Below are 26,281 nucleotides of genomic sequence, written 5' to 3'. Positions count from 1 at the left end.
CCTCAATGTCTGATAAGGGCAACCGGTACATCTTGACCGTTATGGACTACGCTACTAGGTACCCTGAAGCAATTGCGCCCCCCCCAAGATCGAGACGGAGAGGGTCGTGGAAGCAGTCTTTCAGATGCTGAAAGTCTTCTCCTGAGTAGGACTCCCACAAGAGGTACTGAGCGACCGAGGTACTCAATTTACATCGGACCTGATGAAGGAGGTGTGTCGACTCATTGCGATTAAGCAACTCTTCAGGACACCGTATAACCCCAGGTGCAATGGGCTTTGTGAATGGGTCAACAGTTCTGAAGAGCATGCTGAGGAAGATGTGTCAAGAGCGACCACCCACATGATTGGGACATGTACCTGCAGATGGTGCTATTCACAGACAGAGGTGCCTCAAGCATGCACTGGGTTCTCACCATTTGAGCTCCCCTATGGCCAAACTGGAAGAGGACCCATGCAGTTGTTGAAGGAACTGTGGACTGGAGAGAACATGTCGGAGGTTCATAAAGTCTAACAATTTGTCTTTGACTTGCGTAATCGACTGGAGGACACTTGCCGACTGGTGCGAGAGAGTCCATACACAGCTCAAAGAGGTCAGAATAATTTCTATGATAAGAAAACAAGAGACAGAAATTTCAAGGTAAGAGACAGAGTTTTATTGCAATGACCAATGGAGCACAACAAGTTTTTTTTTTTCAATGCTCCAATGGCAAGGGCCACATGAAGTCCAGGAAGTAGTCAACCAGATGAACTGCAAGATCTGTGTCAAAGGCAAGTCTAAAATATATCATGCCAACCATTTGAAGTTGTATAATGAGAGAGCTAACAATGCAGCTGATATCACGTTACAGCCGGATGGTGATGAAGAACGTGTCTTGGCGAATGACGACTTCCTGGAATTGAGACTCAGGGCTGACAGAGAGACACACGAGGATGTCAACTTCAGTGAGGATCTGCCAGCAAGGCAGAGGGAGGAAGTCCTGGAGTTACTCCAGGAGTTTGCGGACATCTTCACCAGAATCCAAGCTAATACCACTCTGGAGGAGCATAAGATCGAGACCACCATGAATGAGCCAGTCACAGTCCAACAGTGCCAAATGCTGTATGCTATGCAAGCTGTGATAAAGGAGGAAGTGGAAGCTATGTTGGAAGCAGATATCATCGAACCATCAAAAGCAGCCTACAAACTCACCGGTGGTGATTGTGAGGAAAAATGGATGGATCCAACCATTTCTGCATTGACTTTCGGAGATTGAACTTGGTCACAAAGTTTGACACTGAAACCATGAGGAACCCTGAAGCCATCATGGCAAAACTGGAGCAAGATCGGTATTTTACTAAGATCGACATGAGCAAGGGTTACTGGTAGATTCTTATGGAGGAAGTCTCAAAGGAAAAGATAGCATTCATAACCTCAGATCGCTGCTTCCAATTTAAGAAGATGCCATTTGCATTTGGCTTGGTAAATTCAGCAGCAACCTGCAGTCGAATGATGAGGAAGATGCTGCACAATTTACGTACGCAACATTGACCACTACGTAGATGGGAAAGCCATGTCAAAACACTGCGGCAACTTTTTGAGCGGATCAGGGAAGCCAGTTTGACTCTTCAGCCTTCCAAATGTTAGATTGGATTTCATACGCTGGAGTTTGTGGGACACCAAGTGGGAGAGGGTCAGTTACAGATGGAGGAAGAGAAACTTACCTGCGTCAGAAACGCCCCAGTACCGACGACCAAAAGACAGGTTACATAATTCCTGGGCTTAGCAGGGTACTATAGGAGGTTCATACCGAATTATGCAGATGAAGTTCTGCCCCTCACTGACCTCACCAAAAGAGTCAGCCCAATCACATTCTGTGGGAGGCATCCCAACAGAGGGCATTTGAAAGGTTCAAGAACCTTCTTTGCAAGACCCCTATACCGCGGATGCACGACTTCGCCAGACCATTCATCGTGCAAGCGGATGCATCCGATATTGGAATCGGAGCGGTGTTGTTGCAGGAATATGAGGATGGAGTCTTTCCTGTAATGTATGCCAGCAAGAAACTTCTGCCCCGGGAAAGGAACTACTCGGTGATAGAACGTGAAGATCTCGCGATTGTGTTTGCCGTTAAGAAAATCCAGAACTACATCTATGGACGAGAGTGTAGAATACAGATTGATCATCAACACCTATTGTGTATCCAGAAGTGCAAGATTGACAGTGCGAGGATAATGCGGTGGGCGTAGTTCCTACAGAGCTATCGGTTCTGCATTCAAGCCATTATTGGATCCGTGAATGTGGGAGCTGATTGTATGAGTCGACTGTGATTGTTTCTTTTTTGTTTGTTTTACATCCTCTAATTTGAACTGACCTGTAAAAAACACGTTTTTGGAATAATATTTTTCTAAAGGTGGGGCTTATTTGTCAGTTAAAAGTTAGATGTTGTGGTATCTGTAAGCATTATTAAATGCCTGTAAATGATCTATTAAAATTCATGGTTACAAGTTATAAGTTCGGTAAATTGTCATATAAACTGCTGGGACTTGATGTAACAAGCTAATTTTTACTGTAGATGGCGATATCGTACTGTAAACTGCCTGGTGGGATTCGTGAAGGTGCTGGAATGTTCTCAGAAGCTGGAACTTCCAGAATGGACGAGAATTGCAGTTGCTGGAAGGCACGGGATTGTTCTGTGATCCAATACAAACCCGCGAGAGGGAGCTGGAGAAAGAGAGAGACAGGTGACATGTGACGAGCAATGCGTTTCCATCGTCCGCGCGCTTGATTCAACTCTGATGAGTGAACGAGGTGTTCATGTTCAGAGTGGTTGTTAACACGTGGAGCCGATTATAGCCAGGTTGATTAAAACTCATGAAGATTGTGTATTGGGAAGGAATTCCTTTGAGCTGTTGAATCGTCCTGGACAGGCCAAAGTATGAAAGCGAACACCGCGACAAGACTCAATCGGCTGACAGCCACGGAGGACGAGGTGAACACACGTGAATTGTGCAGGCAGGACTGGACAATGGGTGGAAACAACCCAACGTGGGAATCGGAGTTGGACATTGTGTGTGATGGTGAACTTCCTCATTTGACTTTGTGTCTGTTTATTTGAAATACAAGCTTCAAAAACGTTACGCTGTGTTGACGTGGTCATTGCAATGTCACTCGGAAGTCAGTCACAGACACCAACTGACAAAGATCTATTTGAGTGGTAGTTTACCTTTACGTTTGTTCATAGCCCTGGATTGCAGTCATTAGAGAGCACGCTTGGTTTGGCACCACAAACAACGTACATACACCAAAGGGAAGGAAACCCCAAAGGTGTGTGTATTCCCCTCTGACATCGTTGGCTCTGTATAATGGATGTTTTACAATGAGCCCGTCTGTCACAAATCAATAAATACCATGTGCAATTGATGTTTTGTGATTAAAATACCTGCTGATCCTCCAGGAGTGTGTGACTGCTCAGGCTCTACACCAGTATCTACACCAGGTAAAGGAGTTACCAAATCCATTTCAGTAGTCATTTCAAGCTCTACTTCCTCAGTTTCTTCAACCTCGTGGCCATCTTCCTCTTCTTCAAAGGCAGATTCCACGAGTACAGCAGACACTGTCTGGTCCGTAGCTGGTAGTCCTGCTCCTTGTTCAGTTGTGGCAACTTGCACTTCCTCCATACTTGCATGTATGTTGGCATCTTCTTTGGAGTCTTCCAAACCCTCCTTTTCATCCAAAACTCCAGCAACTGCATATTCTTCTTTCTCTCCTGCGTCTGCCTCTTCTCCACCTTTTTCAGAATCCTTCTTCTGTGTCACATCCTCAACATTTTCAGGTTGTCCTTCCTCTGAAAACCCTGTTACTACACCTCCATGACCATCACTTGTTGGCTCTTCCACGTTTGATCCATCCTGTCGTTCATCCTCCGTCTCAATTATTTTACCATCTTTTTCTGTGTCAATGACTTTCTCCTTTTCCATGTTAGTGCCATCCACTATCTCATCAATGTTTGAAATGACACCCACCATGTGTTTTGAATCTTCAGTTACATCCTGAAAAGTTGCTTCTGTTCCTTGTCCTGCCTCTGACTCACTTCCCTGGCCACTTGAAGTTAATATAATGTGATCAGGCTTCTCACTTTTCTGATCATCAATTCTTCCATAAAAATCTTCTGTTAATACAACACGAGTATCATTTGTCACTCGATCATGATCCCCAGACTCAGATGTCAAATCGGTATCTTTGCCTTTTACTTCCATTCGAAAAACACTGTCTTTTGGAATCTCAACAGTCGTGGCATCCTCCACATTGTCATGGCCAACCACAACCCCCACCTCATCCATACCTTGTCCTTCCTCTATGATTTGGTGTTTCTCGACAATGTCTTGCACTGGTTGTCCTTCTGCCCTTTCATTTTCCATTTTTTGATCCTCATGCTGTTCTGCAGTCTCTTCCTTTTCTTTATCCAGCTCCTCTGCACCATCTGTGGCTGTTTCTGCACCACCAGCTCCAAAAACTTGAACTTCAAGCTGATTTTCTTCCTCTTCATCATCTTTCTCATGTTCTACAGTCACGCGATGAATCCCCTTCTGTGTTTCTCCATGATCACCTTCTTCATCTTTGTTTTTTTCACCATGTTTTCCATCAGTAGAATATATAAACAAATTATTATTTGCTTCATGATGCAATTGATCTTCTATTTGAGTGCTTGCTGTACCAAACGTATCTTCATTTTCAAATTCTGACCCTGTTCCTTCCCCATCACCTTCCAGCACCGTTTCTCCTGTTTCTTCACCTTCATCGTCCTCTCTTTCATGATCCATTCCAAGAACGGAAATTTCTCCCTTAAATCTCTGCCCTTGCTCTCCAATGGTTTCTGGCTCTTCTTTCTTGGTCATTCCATTCCTTTTTTCCTCTTCTGAAATGATCTCGTGACCATCCTCGATTTCTTCTTTTGACCGATGCAATTCCTCTTCATATTCCTCGCCTCTTCCTTCAATTATTCCAAGAACAGTATTTTCACCATCTTCTACAGTTTGAGATTCTTCCCTACTTTGCTCATCCTCAGTCTCAGGTTGACCCACAACACCAATATTGAAGTTTTCTTGCACCTCTTTATGCTCTGTTTTTACATCGTGATCTGATCGATCAGTATTTTTTTCTTCCTCACCCTCTAACCTTTCAAACTCATGTTCTTCATGCAGATCGTCATACTCTGGAATCGCACTCATCTCCTCATCCCTATCTTTGTCCCCTTTCTTGTGCTCTTCAGGTCTTGGCTGCAGTACATCAAATCCCATAATAGGTGATGGTGTTGAACGAAGTAAAAACGCCTCAACTGAAGTCTCTGTCAGACAAAGCAACACACATTATGAGTGAGGAAGGTCAGAATATTTACTTACCTAAAGTCTCAGTCTGTAAGAAAAAGATGAAATGTTAAATGACATGACTCAAACATGTATCCGAGTATGAATGAGTCAGGAAAATCTTTCTGTTCTTACATTTTACTGCCCAAAATCCATACCAGTGTTTCCGGTGGTCATGATGCTTCTGCTCCTATCGCTGCCACGCTCGACATGTAACGCCAAGGTGTACTCTGTGTCTGGTTGAAGGTCATGCAGTGTCACACTCTCAACACTACCATTCAACACCAGTTTTCCCATGTCCTCTGATGAGTTGTATATCAGCTCGTAGCGGTCAACCCACGCCCGGCAGGGCAGCCACGAGATGGTCAGTGTTGTATCTGTAGTGTCTGTAACTGTCAGCTGCTTTGGACTGTCCAATTCTGAAAGGGCAGACAGAATATGCCATTAGAAATCTGAAAGAGAATTCATGATTGCACATATGCAAAGTGTAGTGTACATGCATGCGTTTCTTTCATTCTCTGATAAACTTGAGGAGCTACTGAAGCAGTTACAAGTATGAGATATGCAGGATGGTTTGCCATTGGTTTCCCAGTGGTGGTCACACCAATAATTTGTAATTTGATCAGACAAAAACCAGGAAAATATTTTACCTGGGAAAGAGCTCAGAACAGCCTGTCCTATTGATCCTATTCAAAAGGTGCAATGGGATAGGCTATATAACATCGAAACAGGAAGTATGTATGATTATAAATACACGTGTTGAGTTGCAAGGTAACAATACCAGACTCGATTATTGCTTTATGTTTAGATTTATGGAACAAAGGAGATTATAGCAAGTGAAGATAATCGCACAACCTTCCGCAACAACTCAAAAATGACCAAATTTCTCTCTTGAAATCAACCGACTGACTGATGTCATGACTAAAGATTATCAGAATATAAATTGTCTCAATAAGGCAGAGAAAATCATTTGCTGTGACGCAAGACCACCATTCAAGTAATAATATTATGATTCACAGGATATTTTCATTTAGTCTCTAATGAGCTGGATAGATTGTTTCATTTGAGGCTTCCCGTTTCAGTGTAGGCCTGTATGTAAAAAGCAATACTTGGTGGCATAATGTTGAGTCAGGGAGGTCAGTGGTTAGATTCCAACCCTGGCCGAGTCTTATCAAAGACGTTTAAAAACTATCTGACTCTGTCCTTGCTTGATGCGCAGAATTTAAATGATAAAGCAAGGATAAACCCAATACGTTTACAACCTTGAGGAGAAACATCTTCATAAAGATGGCATCATCCATAGCTGGAGTGCCACAGGAAGTTACGTCACTTCCCCCACAATAAGTGAATGTCTTTCGAATCAAGTCCACTGTTGTCTCGTATATTTGTCTGCATGTGTGGGCATAATTTGTGTTGCTGTGCCTTTATGAGCATTAGACGATGTAAATAAAAGAAAAACAAGTTAGTTCATTAGTCAACGTAAGACACCCAACACTTTATAACCTTTATCCGCCATTTTAACAATTAATTTGAAAACGTGTGAAGCGACAACTCACCTGTGCGAGTGTTGATGGTTGTCGGCTTGCTTTGCATTCTTGCTCTGTAGCCCCGCACACCAATCCCATACTCCGTGCCAGGGAGCAGATCTGACATGCCAAGCACCGATGATAAAACAAAACATCGAGACATATTCCTTGTCCTTCCACACACTGTGCAAAAAAACAAGGTTAACTTCATAATTGTAGCTTTTGTAACAAAATATTGAATGCAACAAAACATACCAGAGATGGTGACATTGGTGGTCCCTTGGAGACTGTGTGAAATGTTGAAAGAGCCATGTTCTCCACCTGCCAGCGTCGTATAGAGCACATGATACCCATCAACTTTGGCTTGGCTGTTGTCCCATTCCAGAGTCAGACTCTCTTCAGCTTGAACCACAACGCGTAGGTTTTTGGGGGAGTCTAGGGCTGGTAGTATACATGAAGAATCGTACAATGATCGATTAGTTCATCAGCTTTCCGAAAAAATCGAATCTCATGTACGCTTCGAAAGTCGAAACATGTTTTTATTTACGATTTCAAGGAAACAAAATGCAACCGATACCGAGACCTCATATGTTTTTGCAACACGTTCCAAGCAATCTCACTCAATGATACACTTAACCGGGTTTGAGAAGTGGCGTTTATCGTAACGACTAATGAGATTAACGAAACCAGGTAAGTACTAGTAGATTTCGAGCTATCTTTAAGAAGCTTTATCCTTTACTGTTAAAGACATCAGTGCATCGGAAGGGTCGATTATTTGAATAGAACTGGCTTCCTCAATGTATGAAACGAGAAAAATATTGTGCTTTATATTTGGTTCAATATTTTGGTTTGTCATTAAAAATAGTCTTTAGTGACATAACGTGTGCTGTTTATTATAAATCCATGTGATAAAGGAGTTTGGGTGTGATTTTATGGATTATGTTATCAAGTTTGTCTGGATTACCACCATTAGTACCCTTCCCTCTCCCCACACTTTTAATTTCCTGGGTCAGTGGATTCTCACCAAGTAATTCATCTTATTTTGGAGGAGCAAGCAAGCTGTTATCACACAATATGGTAAAGTTGGAAAAATTTCTCAAAATATCAAATATGTTACAGCTTAATATTTACTGCAAAACATAAACAATTCATGTCCACATTCTAGTTTCCTTCAACGTGTTCATTGGTCAGTATTCCTTGACAAGACTTGTCCCCCCCCCCAGCTATAGCACCCAAATTGTGATAATAATTAAAATTATTCGAACAGGCCAATAAGGCCTTGAGCAAAGAGTACAACAATGCCTGGGAGAATGACCTCGGCATGAAAATTGAAGAAGTAAATGACCGTTTTTACAGCCATTTTTCCCTGCTGTGCAGGGGTTACGCTTTTTCTTGAGGAAATGTTTTTTTTTATGGCCGGATGCCCTTCCTGACGCCAACCCTGGTTGCCTCTTACGACACACAGGGATATGGTATACCTATTCTAACCGGGGCATACACCGGGACCAATACACTGGTACTCACTTCGCCGACCTCAGATGAATGACAGGCTGAGTCAACCCCCTGGTGTTAATTCAGCAGCCAACGGGGCTTGAACTCAGGACCCTGGGATCCCAAGCCGCCACCCTAACCACTAAGCCAACACCAGGCTATATCAAAATTGAAGAAGTAAAGAAAGCACACATTAAATGCAAGCATGAAAGGAGTTGGTGCCTCATAGATAACATTAGCGGAAAAAAGGCTTCTCAAAAAGGTTGTATTAAAGGAAGTACCGATGTGGGAAGGATTAAAAAGTGGTACACTCATTTTCAGAATGTCATTGGCAGCCCACCAACGATAGAGGATGAGCAGGAGGAAGTTGAAACCGTCTTGGAAGACCTTGCCATCAAGATGGGTCAGTTCGACGTTGAAGAATATAATATTTAAGCAAAGTTCTTTCGTGGAAGGAAGTAGTTGTGGCAAAGACGGTGAACCACCGGAATTTCTTTCACTGGACGATGTCAACACTTTCTCTCTTGACGATTGAAATGCAGCAGTAATTTAGAAGAAGATAGGCCGAAACAATTGTCGATCTTAAATATCATTCCCGTTACAAAATCAGGAGATCTGAGTCTTAGCAGAAACAGTGGTGGTATTAGCTAAATCTCAATCGTTGCCAAGGTCTACAATCAAATGATTCTGAACCAAATCCATCCTGCTCTGAATCAACACCTTCGGCCAAATGAAAATGGATTTAGGGTCAAAAGGACAACAGTTGGACGTGTTCTTGTCCTGCAAGGGCTAATAGAAGGAAGTTGTGCCCACAACCTTCCTGCAACAATGGCATTAATTTATTTACTTTCAAAAAGCCTTCGACTCCATCCACTGTGGCAAGACAATAAATGTCCGATCAGCATATGGAATCCCTGATCAAATTGTGAAGGGATTTCAAACATATTTAGGGATACATATGCCAGGATAAGCAGCTTTTTAAAATTCCAGTCGGAGTACTACAGGGAGACATCCTTACCCCTTACCTGTTTGTCATAGTGCTTGGTTACGCACTCAGAAATGCTATCAAAGGCAAGGATGATGAATTGTGGTTCCAAAGAGAGAGAGGGAGAGAGGGAGAGAGGGAGAGAGGGAGAGGGGGAGAGAGGGAGAGAGGGAGAGGGGGAGAGGGAGAGAGGGAGAGAGGGAGAGAGGGAGAGAGGGAGGGAGGGAGAGAGGGAGGGAGGGAGAGAGGGAGAGAAGGAGAGAGAGAGAGAGATTGAGAGAGTGTGTGTGCAGGCCCGTAGCCAGGGCTCAGTATTAAGGGGGGCATATGAACTGGATGGGGGGGGGCACAATTATTCTATTTATTATTTTTGATAACCCGGTATACTATTGTATTCATGCAGCATTGACACATCTATACTGAGGTTGCCGTCGCATACGAACCAAATTGATCTAAGCTAGATTTAATATGTTCCGATGTTTTTGGCCTAAAATGAATCGAATGCAGGAGAGCCGCAACAAACTGGCACATTCACAATGCAGATATTCAATGATTAGACAATTGGCACCAATTCAGGTGCACTTATACAAGGTGTTGTCAAGAATTGGCATTAGAAAATTAATATACCAGAGATACAATGACTAAACGGGGGAGGTTGGCACCAGAATCAGTGCACTTTGAAATAAGATACAGTCGACTATGACCTGCGATCATCACGTGAAACTATCAACAGCAAATACGACCAGCCTGAAGATACCACAAGGTCCGCATTTAAAACAGTCAATTACACAGAGGTAAGGTTATGCACAAAGCACTAGATATGGGATATGCAAAGCACCAAACACAGCATTTAACTTAAACATCAGAAGCACAAAGCAGCCGACCACGGCAGGTGCTGACCACAACCACACTGCAACCACAACCACACACGCATCACCAGCAGTCACACACACAATCTGAACTCCTCGTATAGTTTTTATACCGCTGTACTCGCTGTCAGAAGAGCTGCAGGCGATGTGTCTCGGTGTGGAATCTTCTGAGGACCTTCTCCTTCCATTCATTCAGGCATTTACGTGTGAGGTCTCTCTCGAAGGCCAGCCGTACCAGTTGTGCCTTGCGTGCATGGTGCATGGACCGTCGATGGTCAGTGAAGACATTCCTCAATGTTGAGAATGAGTTTTCACACATGGCAGTGGACACACCAAGTGTTAGTCCAAGTCTCATAGCAGTCACTACACTTGGCATGGCTTCCAGCGTTTTGTGGTATGTTGAGAGGAGTTTTTGTGTTGTCAATCTCTAGTTTGGCTGCTTTTCTGTCTGTGAGTGAATAAACTGCTATGCAACCACACACTCTGTTTCACTGATGGTTGACTTTGTTAATGTCCTGATGTGCTGGAGCAAGTGGGGATCCAAAAACGTGCCATTTTCAGGATTCAAGGCAGCGAGTGAACGGGCGAGTTGTGTGTTGCGCTCACTGAAGCGCTGAGTGATCTCTCCAAGCACAGTGTCAATTGCGCTGTAAAAACCCTCTGCAGTTCCGTCTTGTCATTGTCGTTGTTTTGTCCTGTAGTCTCCAAAACTACAAACTGTTCCAAGTTCTTATGCATTGTGTGTCTCCGTTTTGGTGGTGCAGGTGTAGAAGTGCGAGCATCGTCGGCCTTGTTCCACAGATCAGTGAACTCATCCTCAGAGCGGAGTTTCTTCACGCACTTTGTAACACTCGCCACCAGTTCCAACCCCGTTAGCAAGTCCATGTCCTCTGCCTGCAAGAGTCTGTTAGGGCCATCTAACAACATCAGCAGTTTTTGTACAAAGATCGCAGTGAACATGAAGGCAGGCCCAGAGACTTCCTACAAAAGCCCAATAGCCTCCATCCTCATCTCTGCACTGTAGGCGCGCTCTGCATCAATCTCCGACAGTCAGGATGTGATATCCTTAAAAGATCCGATGATCACAGACACGGTGGCTAAATGTCCCGTCCACCTTTGATCAAGAAGTCGTTTTAACCGCTCACCTTTATACTGTGCAGCAACAGTGGGCTTTCTGAAGAATTTGTACAGGCAACAACAAACCTCGAGGAAATCAGTGACAGCTTTCTCTGCTGCCAGTGCGTGGATAACTACCAGATGTAGTTGGTGATTTTAGCAGTGCACAAAGGGGATTTATCTTTCCAATATCTCTTGCAACAACTTTTGCACCCCACCGTGCTTCCCAGCCATTACCGAAGCCCCGTCGTACACGTGACTTAATATTTTTGACGTGTCAAGTCCTGTTTTTGTCAGCTCTGCAATTATTAGGTCTGTCAATGTTTTTGCATCTCCAGCGTCGGCTGTAGCTATTGTGATTAGATGATTGAAACGTTCTCACATTCAGTGGGGTCCCTCGTCCCATCCACCTTCATAGTAAACCACGATGTGCCTACTTCTTCCATGATGGCATCCGTCACATTACTCAATGTGCAGATCAGTTCATTCTGCATTTCCGGACTAGTATAGCTTGCGTTTCGTGGGATATGCTTTATTATTTTGGCTCGCTCGGTGTCTTTTTTGAGTGTGTAGTTTAAAAGTGAGAGGAAGAGCCTACTGTGCCCGTCTGACATATCTTCAAAATTATCAAGGCTCCCTCTGAAAGGTATCTGATTTTCGGCGAGAAATCATACAACATCTATAAGAGCAGACACATAGTACCGGTTTCTATTTAGCTGGTCAGCATTGAGGAGTGTGGAAAGGTCCTTCCCACAAACGATGCGCCTCTCGTTCTCCTTCCACCTCAAAACACAAGTTAAATGTTCCTTTGAGGTTGCGTGTTTGTGAAACCCCCTGCCTTTCTCAACAGCACGTTTCCAATTCCGGTTGTCTCGCACTGTGAAAGTAGAGTGCACTGGGCCACGTGCAGTGTTAAACTTCCTACATGGATTGCGGAATGCTGCATCTGTCTGCACACTGTATTCCAGCCATTCATTAGTCTGGTACCACGAGGACACAAACGAGCGACTCTTGTTCTGCAACAGATGGCCAGGGTACCGCTGTAGAACAACTCGATTCGGTCTCTCACTTCCAAGATCATCGGGAAGGGGCTTGACGGTCTCACCCGACCCCGAGGCCGCCGCCGAGCGTGGAAACTCGGCTGTCTTCGCTGGGGTTACAGCCGCAGGGCTGACGTTGCTGGCTTGGCCAGGTTGGCCAGCTTCTGTCGGTATTTCATCGACATGATCGTCTTTTCCTCCTCGTCCTCCAACTCCTCCCACAACATGTCTTTCATCATCTTCTTCATTTTCGTCGCTTGCATTTTTTTCCTTTTCTGAGCCATTTTCGTATATCCATCATCCACGTCTTTTTCTCCTGCTGCGAGCTCGTGCTCTGTGATTGGTCCCTCGTGACCCGCGTCACTAATCTCGCGTCTCGCGAGATTTCACGGTTGACGGTTTTATTTATTAAATGATCCATGCACCAAAAACAGGTTTTATCTGCATCATTTCAAATGTAAGCACGATTGCAAACACACGTATTTTTAATTTTTATTATAAAATTACTTTTGTAAGATGGAGGGTTGTGAAGGTCACGTGGTGCACGTGCACTTCATCTTTAATAATGTAAATTTATGTCTTTTCCTTTATCATATTTTCATATTATGACTAGATTACATTTATACCGAACTTACAACCAATCAGGTAACCTGCTCAATAGGGTCTCCATATCGAATAATCTGATTGGCTATTCCTTAAAACTAAATGATCCACAATATATACAGAAAAACCACCCACAACATCGACATTAGACACGAGGTCTTGGCTGCTGCGTTAGTGCTTGCGTTATTATCTTTTATCTTGTGGTCTTGGACTGTATCGTCTTGCCAATTGCTTTTGGAGATGCGCTGACAAGCGCACACTTATCTCTTGACTGTTATTCAAAGAAGGATATTATCAAAGAACGGTTTATCCAAGAAGGCCTCATTATTCACCATGTTGAACATCTGGAATAAGGGTTTTAGTTCACACAGGTGAACTCTTAAACAGCAAGGTCACGTGGGCGCTCGTCCTTAAACACTAAGTTGTTCACAGGGTGCAACAGGGCATAAATGGGTGGCGTACAAGTGGGGGGGGGGCACCAGATGCGCCATGGGGGGGCATTGCACCCAAATGCCCCCCCCCCTAGCGACGGGCCTGTGTGTGTGTGTGTGTGTGTGTGTGTGTGTGTGTGTGTGAGAGTGTGTGAGAGTGTGTGAGAGTGTGTGAGAGTGTGTGAGAGTGTGTGAGAGTGTGTGAGAGTGTGTGAGAGTGTGAGAGAGAGAGAGAGAGAGAGAGTGTGAGAGAGAGAGAGAGAGAGAGAGAGAGAGAGAGAGAGAGAGAGAGAGAGAGATAGAGAGTGAGAGAGATAGAGAGTGAGAGAGAGAGAGAGAGAGAGAGAGAGAGAGAGAGAGAGAGAGAGAGAGAGAGAGAGTGAGACAGAGACAGAGACAGAGACAGAGACAGAGACAGAGACAGAGACAGAGACAGAGACAGAGACAGAGACAGAGACAGAGACAGAGACAGAGACAGAGACAGAGACAGAGACAGAGAGAGTGAGAGTGAGAGTGAGAGTGAGACAGAGAGAGAGAGAGAGAGAGAGAGAGAGAGAGAGAGAGTGAGAGTGAGAGTGAGAGTGAGAGTGAGACAGAGACAGAGACAGAGACAGAGACAGAGACAGAGACAGAGACAGAGACAGAGACAGAGACAGAGACAGAGACAGAGACAGAGACAGAGACAGAGAGTGAGAGAGTGAGAGTGAGAGTGAGAGTGAGAGTGAGAGTGAGAGTGAGAGTGAGAGTGAGAGAGAGAGAGAGACAGAGACAGAGACAGAGACAGAGACAGAGACAGAGACAGAGACAGAGACAGAGACAGAGACAGAGACAGAGACAGAGACAGAGACAGAGACAGAGAGAGAGAGAGAGAGAGAGAGAGAGAGAGAGAGAGAGAGAGAGAGAGAGAGTGAGAGTGAGAGTGAGAGTGAGAGTGAGAGTGAGAGTGAGACAGAGACAGAGACAGAGACAGAGACAGAGACAGAGACAGAGACAGAGACAGAGACAGAGACAGAGACAGAGACAGAGACAGAGACAGAGACAGAGACAGAGACAGAGACAGAGACAGAGAGAGAGAGAGAGAGAGAGTGAGAGTGAGAGTGAGAGTGAGAGTGAGACAGAGACAGAGACAGAGACAGAGACAGAGACAGAGAGACAGAGAGACAGAGAGACAGAGAGACAGAGAGACAGAGAGACAGAGAGACAGAGAGACAGAGAGAGAGAGAGAGAGAGAGAGAGAGAGAGAGAGAGAGAGAGAGAGAGAGAGAGAGAGAGAGAGAGAGAGAGAGAGAGACAAAGAGACAAAGAGACAAAGACTGTTTCATCAATTTCGATGCAATTCCACACCCCGTACTAATCTCCACCAAATTTTGCAACCCAGGTTCAGGTCATGGGCACAAACAGTAACGCCCCCCCCACCACCACACACTCCCGCAAGGAAGTTCTTTGGATGTGTGTGTAAATTTGAAAGTCATCAGAAAAAAAGAAAAACGGCTGGGCCAATATCCATCACATTTTACATACGTCTGGGGGTACCCAGGGTCAGGTCTTTGGCACAAAAAGATTCCCACCCACAAGTAAATTATCTGCATGTTTGTGTGTGTTGATCTAAATATCAGAGAAAAAAACCCACCTGCGCCAAGCTCCACCAAATTTTGCATATGTGCTGGTCGTACCCAGCTTCAAATCATGGGCACAACCCCCCCTCCAAACCCCTCCCCCACTAGGCATTCTCGATGTCAGTGTGTGTACATCTGAACATCATTGAAAATGAACTGCTTGGCCAATCTCCACCAAATTTTGCATTCGTCCTGGGGGTACTCAGGGTCAGATCATGGCCATAAAAAAAATTCCCGGTCACCCTCGCAAAGCAATTCTCTGTAACATGCATGTGTGTACGTCTGAAAATCAGATGAAAAAAACGAAACATGAGACAGAGAGAAACGGACCTCAAACAAGGATATGATGCCATTTGGCCAAACATTGATATGGTGCACTCCTGGGTTAATTTTTGAGACACTTTTGAACGTCAATCGTCTTGATGGTTTACTGAAGTTTAAGTCATGCAATCTTGATCGGTTGACAAAACTTGTATAGACGTAATTATGAGGTCATTTGGCCCATCATGCCTGCATTGTATGCATACCGCATTATCTGAAATAAACACGTTGGTCATGAAAATGACAAATTCATTTTGTCTCGATATCACCCACATACCCGTGGTGAATTCTTCTTGCACCAGATGGCTTTGTCTCGGGCCCTTCTCAGCCCACAGCATCACTTCATACGTGTGGCCAGGGAGAAGGTCCTGAAGTGTAAATTCCGTTACATTCGCTGACAGTTCGTTCTCTAATCGTTCTGCCTCCCCCATGAATCCAGAAGTCAGACGATATCCATCAATATGCCCCTCTGGCTTGGTCCATGTCAGCAAAGCATACGTCTCATGTGCATCACGGACAGCAAACTCAATAGGCTTGCCAACAACTGTAATAAGAAGCAAATTAATGATATCAGAAAACACAATTATATCAATCCCTTACATCTCAGCATATTCTTCCTGTTCTGCATAATGCCACAACACTGAGCTACATCAGCAACTAAATTTAATGCAAGATGAGAAAAGTTTTAGGCTGAATGAGAAAGCATCCGAAGCACTTTTCATCTCCAACACTATATACAGAAAGTGACTTGGTACAACATCACATCGCAACAAAATGCAAGAAATAGTTCCAGATAAGTAAAGAAGATTCTGAGTGTGACAATCAAGTCTTGGTCCCTTTTTCCCCTGAAATTATGTAGCTACACACCGGTGAAGACTGTGGCGGTAGCAGGAAGACTGCGGTCATCTCCATCATGGACTACGAGTGAAACCGAATACTCCTGTCCTGTTTGGAGTTCATTTTGCACAAATGACATCTCGTCATTGGGCAACTGGGTCACCACCCTGCCCTCCTTGATCCAGGAAGAAGAAAGTAGGATTAAAAACATAAAAGCAGCAGAATGTCCAAGGCATCAGACAAACAATTGATTAATATCAGTTACGACGACAACTACCACTACGACGACTATTACAACAACTACAACTCTTCAATTCCACTGCTACTACTACTACTATGACTACTCCAACTCTTCCAACTATTATCGTATCCTACCCGACTGCGACTACTACTCCTGCTACGACGACTCCTCTTTCTCCTCCTTATAGTCCCCCTCTGACCAACCCCCTTTTGGTGAAACTCCCAAAATCCAGAACCACCGTTCACCACCACTCACTCATATGACCCCCTCTCTCTCCCTCCCACCCCTCCCATGGATTCAACTTCCACAATCTCTTCGATCTTCCTCCAGGTCTTCAAAACAGCTATTCACCACCATCTCAGATCATTCCCCATTCAAAACCATGATATTTTTGAGCCACGTTAACCCCTCCATCTACCTCAATCCCACCTCCTTCCAAATTATAGTTATTTTCTTCTGAAGAGATTGTCTCTGGATTCAGCTTGACTACCCCATGCATACTACCCGACCCCACAATCCTCTCCACACCCATTTTTTGGCCCAAGTCTGCCTCTATTTTGCCTTTCCACCTTGTTGTTAGTGTTTTCTCCCCTCTCTCAACTGTTCCTTTTGTTCTGTTGCATCCCGATTCATTTTGTGTCCCAGCTCTTCCAAGAGCATCGACTTTGTATTCAGTTTTTACCTCCGCCACCAAAGGTGGTGGAGGACCAACTTGTGAGCCAACGGCCATTCATATATCGTGCTGTCCTCCTGCAGTTGGGTTACTATTTATTAGGAGGTTGGTAGCAGGATTTGCACTCCAGCCACCATAAAACCCTTCATTCCACAAAACATTCTAAAAGCATGAAAAAAATCTGAAAACCTGCTCCGTGGGAGGACCTCCTGAGTAGCTGCCCCTTCAGTGGGCAGCTCACCGGATGATGGATGAGATTCGGGAAAAGCCTTCGGGACCCCCAATCATTGATTATAGGAGGGAAATCATGGGGTAACCTTCCCGGGTCAGTTTGCGGTAGTGTGTGTCGGGGTGGTGCTGAGGTGTCGTGCACCAGACGGCGGTCTCCTTGGGATAACCCAAGGTGCTCCCTTCGGGTGGGTGCCAGGAATGTCCTCTCCCAAAGAGAAGATGATCACCCGTCTCTGTTATCATCTGAGCTCAAGCGTTTGCACATCGGTATTGCAGCATTCTCTGAGGTTCGCAGACCGGATTGCGGCAATATCATAGTGGGTGGTTACACATACTTATTGGTCTGGTCGCTCTGATGGTTACCATGCCCAAGGAGTTGCTGCAGCTGTGTCCAATAAGCTGACTCCAATGATAATTGAGGTAACACCGGTCAACGAGCGTATTATGAGATTAAGGATTCATCACTCCTTGGGTGTCATTTCCCTGGTCTCTGTACATGCTCCAACTGTGGTGAGTGATCTCACTGTGAAGGATGCATTCTACGCCACGCTTGAGTCTGTGGTTGATCAGTGCCTCAGGTGAGATGCATTTCTCGCCTTGGAGGATTTCATTCCATCGGCTGGAACAGATAGGGAAGGTTATGAAATGTGTCTTTGTGCCCAATTGTCTGGAACTGTAAACCAGAATAGCACTAAGTGCCTTGACTTTGCAAGAAGTCATGGATTTAGGGCGGCTGGTTCATGGTTTCAGCGCCCACAGGCTTATCTCTCGACTTGGGATTCCAATGCTGACGGTGTGGCAAAGGAGATTGACGATGTGGTCATTGATGGTCGCTGGAGGATGATCCAGAACTGCAGGGGCGACCGGAGGACTCAGCTACTCAATACTGCCCACACGCTTGTTGCAGCAACTCTGAAGTTGCAGCTTCAGTCCAGGAGCATAGTACCATCGCAGCCTGAGCTGAATGTTGGCAAGCTCAAGGATGAGAGGGTAGCTGAGGAGCTTGCAAACAGGCCGAGTGGAGATTTGGGGAGTCTGGGTGCTTTGGCGGATACTGAAAAGTTGTGGAGTGCCTTCAAGACCACCATCCTTGATGTTGCCGGTGGATGTCTTCTAACTCACCGGAGGGCGAAGAAGAATTTAGTCTCTCAAGGGACACTGGATACCATTGACCAGTGTCACAGGGCCAGGATGAATGGTAGAACTGAGCTGTTCAGGAAGCTGAGTTGTAAAACTGAACGTGCGCAAAGGGTGGACAAGGAGGCCTATGTGCAAGGAATCACTGAAGGGGTAAAGCATCACCTGGGGTCAAGTGATTCTCGTTCTGCGAACAGGGGAATTCACACATTGCGGTCCTCCAAGCCTGTCCCTCGGTGTACTGTAGTTAGAGCAGAGAGCGGTAGGCTCTTGACAGAGGAGTCCGAAGTGAAGGCCTGCTGGTCCGGTTACTTTGAGCGGTTGTACCAGGCTGATCTACCAGATGTCGAGTTGGATGTCAGGGGTGTTGCAATCCCTTTTCCTGATCCTCCAATCAACTGTGGTCCACCTTTTTTTGTGGAAACACAGGCTGCAGTGAACCAGTTGAAATGGGGCAAAGCTCCTGGGATCTGTGGTGCATCGTTTGGGAATCATCCCGATTGACTGGAAGAGGGGCCTTGCTGTCCCTCTCTGTCAAGGGAAGGGTGATCGCCAAGACCGCAAGAACTACCGAGGGGTGACGCTGCTTTTAGTGCCGGGCAAGGTCTTTGCAAAGATAATTCTTGATAGGGTTCGCCACCATCTGCTTGAGCACCAGCGTCCAGAGGAGTCAGCCTTTACACAAAAGAGGTCAATGATTGATCGTATCCTTAATATTCGGGTCCTCACCGAATGCAGAAGAGAGTTACAGCAGGGGCTGCTTGCAGCAGAAATTGATCTCTGTAAAATATTTGAATCAGTGAATCGGAATGCTCTCTGGAGAATTATTGGTCTTCGTGGGGTGCCACCAAAACTGATCAATCTGATGTCTGAACTCTACTCTAGTACTGAGAGGGCAGCGAGCTGTAGTTATCCCATCTCTGATTTATTTCCAGTTATTACTGGAGTTCATCAGAGGTTTGCACTGGCCCCCGCAATTTTCAGCACTTGTATGGACTGGATTCTAGGGAGGATGTTGGAGAGATCAAGCTGCGGTGCATCGTTTGGGATTGTCAAGATCTCTGACCTTGATTTCACAGTTGATGCAGTCATCTTTCCGGAGACTCTAGAATTCCTTTTGGGGCCCTCGTGGTGCTGAATGAGGAGTCGGAGCTGCTGGGATGACCGGTTTCCTGGGTTAAAACTAAGACCCAGGCTTTCAATGACTTCTTAGATGCTGCTATCCTGTCTGTATCTGTTTGTGGCGAGGATGTTGAGAACACAGAGAGATTCACATACCTTGGCAGTGATATTCCTGTCTCTGCTCTCTGTGAGCCAGAGGAGAACAAACATCTGGGTCAGGCCTGGGGAGTCATGGATTCATTGGATCATGGGGTGTTGCACTGCCGATACCTGTGCTGGAGGATGAAAGTCCGAATCTTCAGGTCCTTGATGCTTCCAATTTTGCTCTATGGATGTGAGATTTGGACTCTGACTTGGGAGCTGAGATGGAGACTTCATTGCTTTGGTACCAGGTCTCTTCGTGGAATCCTTCACTATTGCTGGTCAGACTTTGTGTCCAACGAGCGGTTGCTGAGAGAGACTCAAATTAGATTTGTTCCCTGCTTAGACCGTGATCGTCAGCTGCGGCTGTATGGACATGTGGCTCGTTTTCCTGATGCTGATCCTGCTCACTAGATTCTCTCAGCAAGAGAGCCTCATGAGTGTTTGAAGCCAATGGGCCCACCACGTGCCTCATGGTTGCAGCCCGTTGATCGGCATCTCAAGGAGCTGGTGATGGGCCAGGCATCTGCCTCGGGGATGGCCAGGCGGAGGCCCATGGAGTTCCGGCGGAAAGTGGATGCAGCGACGCGCTACTCCGCTGCATGCTCCCATACCTGACCTGACCTGACCGAAGGTAGAGGAGGTTATGTTTTCACACCTCCCTGTCTGCTTGCTTGTTTGTCTGTTTGTGTACAGGATATGTCAAAAATTTGTGGACGGATCCGGATGAAATTTGGTGGGCAGGTTGCATGTGGCACAAGGACGAACTGATTAGATTTTAGTGAAATCCAGATCTGGATCCAACTACGATAATTTTTTTAAGTGATTCTTCAGCATTGGGAGATGGGGCGAAAAACGATATTTATCACAATATCTCAAAAGGTTTTGGACGGATTCGGATGAAACTTGGTGGACATGTTCAGTGTATGACACGAAGAGTTAATTCAATTTTGGTGAATATCCGAATCCGGATCTCGATCTGATAATTTTTAAAGTGATTCTTCACCATTGAGGTATTGGGTCAAGAATGATATTTAGCACGATATCTCAAAAAGTTGTCGACGGATGTGTATGAAACTTGATGGACACGTTGGGTTTGTGACAAAGAACTCGTTCAATTTTGGTGAATATCCGAATCCGGATCTAGATCGGATAATTTTTAAAGTGATTCTTCACCATTGAGAGATCGGGCTAAACTAATATATCGCTCGATATCTCAAAAATGTATTGGGCCCGATATGTTCTCGTGGTTCAGGCGTTACGGGGCAGAGGTATGCGCGCCACCGAGTGGTCTTCTCGTTTTTTTCATGTTTCGTTCTGCCCACTTTATGTCTATTGATCCACTACCAGGTTGTTTCACTCTTGTATGCACAAACTTCGACATCCGTGTTAAAAAATATATATAAATAAAACTCTCCATCACAAGGAAGCATTTGTCACTGTCAATCAAAAGGGCATGTTGCGTGCAAATTACAGAAGTGCAACTCAAATGAAACCATTCAACGAGGAGATACCTTGAAATCGAGGGAATAAGAAACTTTACCCAACATTTCACTCCAGAAAATAGTTGAGCCAAATGTTTAGCATTGCGTAACAAAATGGACAGTGCACCACATGTCTGATGTCATGCCAATGCAATGTAGGCCGTCAATGTAGTCAATGTAGGCCGCGCTTATTGAGATGCTAAAGTGGTGACATTTCGAGCCATGCCAAAAATTCAGCAGTGGGAAAAAATAAAAATAAATCAGAAACACTATTTTGGCCCAAAAGTCGAGGAACTGAGTGAAAAGAGCAAGGCGAGACTTCATGCTTGAAGGAAAACTTGAGTGCCAAGGCCCGGTGTGTGGGAATACTCACTATTCTTTGTCTGATGAGATTTCTACATGTGCTTGATGGAAGTGGGTGTGCATCCGGATGAACGAGAGTGCAAGGAAACCAAACAGGTTTATTTGCAGCTCATGGTATTGAATCCTTTATAAGATACAAGTGCGGGCCCGTATGTGCATGACTGTATGTACGTGGCCGTATGTGGAAAAAAAATAATAAAAAAAACAAGTTAGCACAATACACGCCCGAACAAGAAGGTATATACAGACTTGTGCTACTACATGGAAAACAGCATCCTGGTTGCCATGGCAACCACTTTAGATGACGAACGTATGTCGCGACACACCGTCTCCACAGTCTGTACCTATGTACCAAATATGAAACGTGAAAGTTGAAAACTTTGGGAGTTAGAGTGCGGACAGGAACGGACGGATGACCGGTATCACATAATACATATATATATATATATATATATATATATATATATATATATATATATATATATATATATATATATATATATATATATATATATATATATTTGTGTGTGTCGGGCATATAATAAAAGAAGAATTGTGATGTCAATCGTGATGTCATAGCAACGTGTCCTGTCATTGGTTTGGTAAATAAATGGCCATAACTTGGGAACCACTTGTCCGATAAATATCAAACCTTGAAAAGGCACATACTCAGGTCCCCAGCAATATACCTGGCAAGTTTCAATTAGAACAGACCAGTGGTTGTCGAGAAACAGCGGTCGCAGACAGACAGACAGACAGACAGACAGACAGACAGACAGACAGACACACAGCGATTGCTGGAATTATACATAGATGACGTTAAAGCAATAATTGTTGCTACTCACCGAGCCATAAAAGGAGACTTCCCACATTTCAAAGGGAAGTGGGTAAGGGTCCCACTGTACCGTCATCTCATGTTCCTTTACAGACGTGAAGTGAAGACCAACTGGTCTCGGCAGACGATCCGAAACATTGTCTGCGGAGAACCAAGATACACTGCATTGCAAATTTAGAATTCCTTCCCTTTCACATCTTATGAAACCTAGCAGCTCATGCTAAATGACAAATGGCAAGAAAATCTGCGGATAATTTACACATGGGCGAGTCAAAAAAAGGATCTTCACCAAAAGGTGAAGGAATTGTTCCCATGCCAATGAATCTCAGCACAAATGTCAGTCCTTTTCCATGAATTCAACAGCAAGTGTGACACATTTTTTTCAAACAGTGGGTGAGTTTCCTCATGCCGTTCCGAAATACAGTGTGATTTTGGCTCCGATAAAATAAAAAGCCCCTTTGGGGGACTGACGGTTATTTCCCCAACAGGCGAGGTGTAAAAATGAGCGATCAGGGGGAAGGGGCCATGGCCTCCCTTCATGAAGTGGTACGACCATGCAGAGCACAACTTAACTAAACGGCATGGGCCTTATGTTTCATGAAAAGTTTGGTCTGCATTTGGCCCTTCGTTTCTGAGAAAATATATTTGAAATAAATTACCTGAATTTGAGACAAAACCCCCTTTTTCCGCCTCTTATGGAGGGCGGATCCAGATTGGGAAGCACAACCCCATGAGACCTTTTGCACACTATTGGTCATGTAGTTTGTGAGGAAAATATGGTTGAGTGAAAGCGAAGGAGGCCGTGGCCCCCTTTCCAGCGGAGATACAGCCATGGGGAGCACAACTTAAAGTTGGGGCATGGTCACGATGCCATATGGCCAGTTTGGTCTCGATCCGGTGGTGGGTTTCCCAGAAGATTTTTGAATGAAATACCAATATTTGGGGAAACCCCCCCCCCTTTAACCCATCAGAAATAGGCAGATCCAGATGGATAGCTCAACCCCATGAGATCTATTGTCCTGATGCATTTACCAAATTTTGCCCGTATCGCTCAGGTAGTTGTGGAGAAGATCATGTTTTTGTGAAAATGAGGGATTCATGTAGGAGGCTGTGCCCTCCCCCCCTTTTCAGGTAAGATATGGCCATGAGGAGCACAATTTAAGGTTGGGGCATGGTCCTGATGCCTCGTGGCGAGTTTGGTCTGGATCTGTTTGACGATGAGAACACTTTTGAATAAAATACCAATATTTGGACCATTAGAAGCCTCCCTTTTCACCCCCTGTATTGGGGTGCATCTGCATGGGGAGCACAACCCCATGCGACCTTACTGTCCTGATTGATGCGTCATACCAAATTTGGTCCACATCGGTCGGGTAGTCTGTGAGAAGATGTTCGAGTGAAATGTTAACATATGTACAGACGGACGACGGCCGGCCGGACACTGGGACCCACTCTATGAGCTTATATCGGAGAAATAACCGAAAAATTTAAAATGGGAAAACCTTTTTGATTCTCCATCGTTCTAGAGAAGCTACTGAAACGGGAAAACCAAGTAAATATTTAGCCGCAATAACCAATGACAGAAATTCAAAATTGCTTTCATGCGATTCAATAATTAATACAATGAAAACAGACCAGGCAAGCAAAACGTTGTTGTGCAAGGATAGTTCAAGGTTGATCATGGATATTCTTGTTCAAGGCAATTCAAAAATGAAAGGCAAGATGAAACCTCACCGATTTCTCATGGTATTTCCTTGCTGCATGTATACACCTTTCCCAATGATGTAGGAACGCCTTCGTACAACGTGTGTAGAACTCTTTTGGACGGTTACGGAGCGATTTCAGGACATGTGTCTTCACTTCTTTATTATTTGCTGACATAATGCCACCAACATGTTCTTTGAGTGGTTCAAGTCACAAGGTGGCGTGTTTAGAAGGCAGTTGGGGATAAGTTCGAATTTCTGAAACCAACGTCACTTGAGTTCTCTGGTCCTTCAAGGTCCAGTAGATTAGAGATCCTTTGGCATCGACTTTGCACCGAGCCTTCATTGAATTGGATATGAGAATGAATGATTATTTGTTTATTTATTTACAATAATGACATCAAATTCTTCTGAAATTTTATATGTAGTAAACCCACGGTTCTCCAAAAATTAGCCATTGAACATGTTTATTGTTTGAGTGACAGCAGTTGTTTGCTTGGGAGAATGCTGAACATTGCTCACCAATTCATGACCATTTTTGTAGTCAACACACCAATGAACACACAACTCTGGGAGAGACATTTGTGGAATCAAATCTCCTGTCAATTTCAGCTGGTTTGATGATGTTCTTCACAAGGAAACTGCTCCACAGCACATTTGACTGTTGGCCCCTCTCTTGGTTTTACCCAGATTTAATGCCAAGTTCTTGCAAAACTTGATCAAGGTAAATGTTCCCCAATGAAAAGCCCATGTCAACCTTGAACAGCTGCCAATAGCACATGTAACCTCTACACAATGGTTCGTCCGAATGAATCTATTGTTCTGTCTTGCCTGAGCTTCAACATTTGAGCAAGGCTTAAACCTGTGCACAGCATGGCTACTGGAAAGGTGTGTGTGTGTGTGTGTGTGTGTGTGTGTGTGTGTGTGTGTGTGTGTGTGTGTGTGTGTGTGTGTGTGTGTGTCTTGCATGCCTGCACATGAGTACTGGCAAGCTTTATGAGTGTGTACTTGGACATTTGTGGGATTTATACAGATGTGTCTGGGCAATAGAAAGGCTGACATGTCTGAATGTGGCTACATTCCTGGTAACATTAAAGCTTACACACAAATACATTTGGATATTGGCAAGGCTAATTGCACATGCATTGACAAGGCTCACACGTGCATGTGGGTGCTGGTGGGACTTACATGTGTACACGTGGGTACTTGCAGGAGCACTGACAAAGCTGTTCACAAGTGAATACGCATGGATAAGGTACACAATTCCTGGTGCAAGCCCAATCAGCTTAGCTTGGGTCACACTGTTTGGCACATGCACCTCCATTTGGGTGCCGATCAGTGGTGTTTGTTCATACGTAACGAGATACCCAGTGGCAACAGGATGTCCCTGCCAGATCACATCGACCGCTTCCTCTGTCACACCCATCACTGTCAAATTCTGTGGGGGAATCACTGTAGGGTGGGAGGAAATTGTGGGGAAAAAAGTGAATGGAGTTAGTTAGGAATTCTATGTGATTAGATCGCCAACGAATCCCGCATCAAGATCCATCGTTATTACACACTTCGGCAACATTTAATCAGCAGTTACTGTTGCAATGCTTTCTCACCCCACACATTAGCTTAGAAGTACGAGTTAATCTCTCTTTAATCTATCATGTTATCGGATGCTGCAGAGAAAGTAAAATGATGAAGGTATGGAAGGGGAATGAAGTGAGATGATCATGCACAACCTGCTTGAAGGACCACCTGCTTGATAGTGTACCACCTGTTTCCACAGACGGGAGAGGTGAGTAACAATTGAGTTGAGGTGTGCAGTGAGCCTCCGTTTTGGGAGATTAACTGGGTGCGGGATACCAGAAGAATGCATGCATCCCATGGAATTGCTGGGGAGGGTTGGAGGGTTGAGATAGTGGAGGGAGCTGGGCAGGAGTCGAGGCAGCAACAAAAAAAAAAAAATCTAGGGGCCACCAACCTGAAAATGATGTCAGAATAGCAATGCCTTGAAATTTGGCCTCATCAAGGAAGAGGCCAATAATGTTGAGATCAGTGGGTTCCACATATTCTAGGAGAGGCAAGTGTAATGCTGGGCGGAAGCCATTTATGGGTGAGTGGTACTCCACTGCACTACGGACAAAGGCCTTAAACTTTTACAATATGATTTCTGTCTCAAAAG

The 26,281-nt window shown here is 44.8% G+C and overlaps 1 protein-coding gene across 6 annotated transcripts in view; it reads right to left on the bottom strand.

The window, feature by feature from the left end:
- LOC147027121 (tenascin-R-like) overlaps positions 1-26,281 on the bottom strand; it is a 140,212-nt gene that overhangs the window by 40,093 nt on the left and 73,838 nt on the right. For 5 of the 6 annotated variants that reach the window (XM_085883289.1, XM_085883290.1, XM_085883292.1 and 2 more), the window contains 8 exons: positions 25,297-25,560; positions 22,416-22,546; positions 16,209-16,353; positions 15,619-15,885; positions 7,125-7,310; positions 6,900-6,989; positions 5,502-5,762; positions 3,420-5,324 (listed from right to left, as the gene is read on the bottom strand). In XM_085883289.1, the coding sequence (XP_085739415.1) occupies positions 3,420-5,324; positions 5,502-5,762; positions 6,900-6,989; positions 7,125-7,310; positions 15,619-15,885; positions 16,209-16,353; positions 22,416-22,546; positions 25,297-25,560 (3,249 nt within the window). The remainder of the gene's footprint in view (positions 1-3,419; positions 5,325-5,501; positions 5,763-6,899; positions 6,990-7,124; positions 7,311-15,618; positions 15,886-16,208; positions 16,354-22,415; positions 22,547-25,296; positions 25,561-26,281) is intronic. The other variant, XM_085883294.1, reaches the window with a different exon arrangement.

Source organism: Eptatretus burgeri, chromosome 5 (genome assembly GCF_056783735.1).
Source record: "Eptatretus burgeri isolate ZD-2024b chromosome 5, Ebu_testis_v1, whole genome shotgun sequence".
Lineage (NCBI taxonomy): Eukaryota > Metazoa > Chordata > Myxini > Myxiniformes > Myxinidae > Eptatretus > Eptatretus burgeri.
Note: the sequence above shows the minus strand (reverse complement) of the source record. Positions and strands in the feature narration are given on the sequence as shown.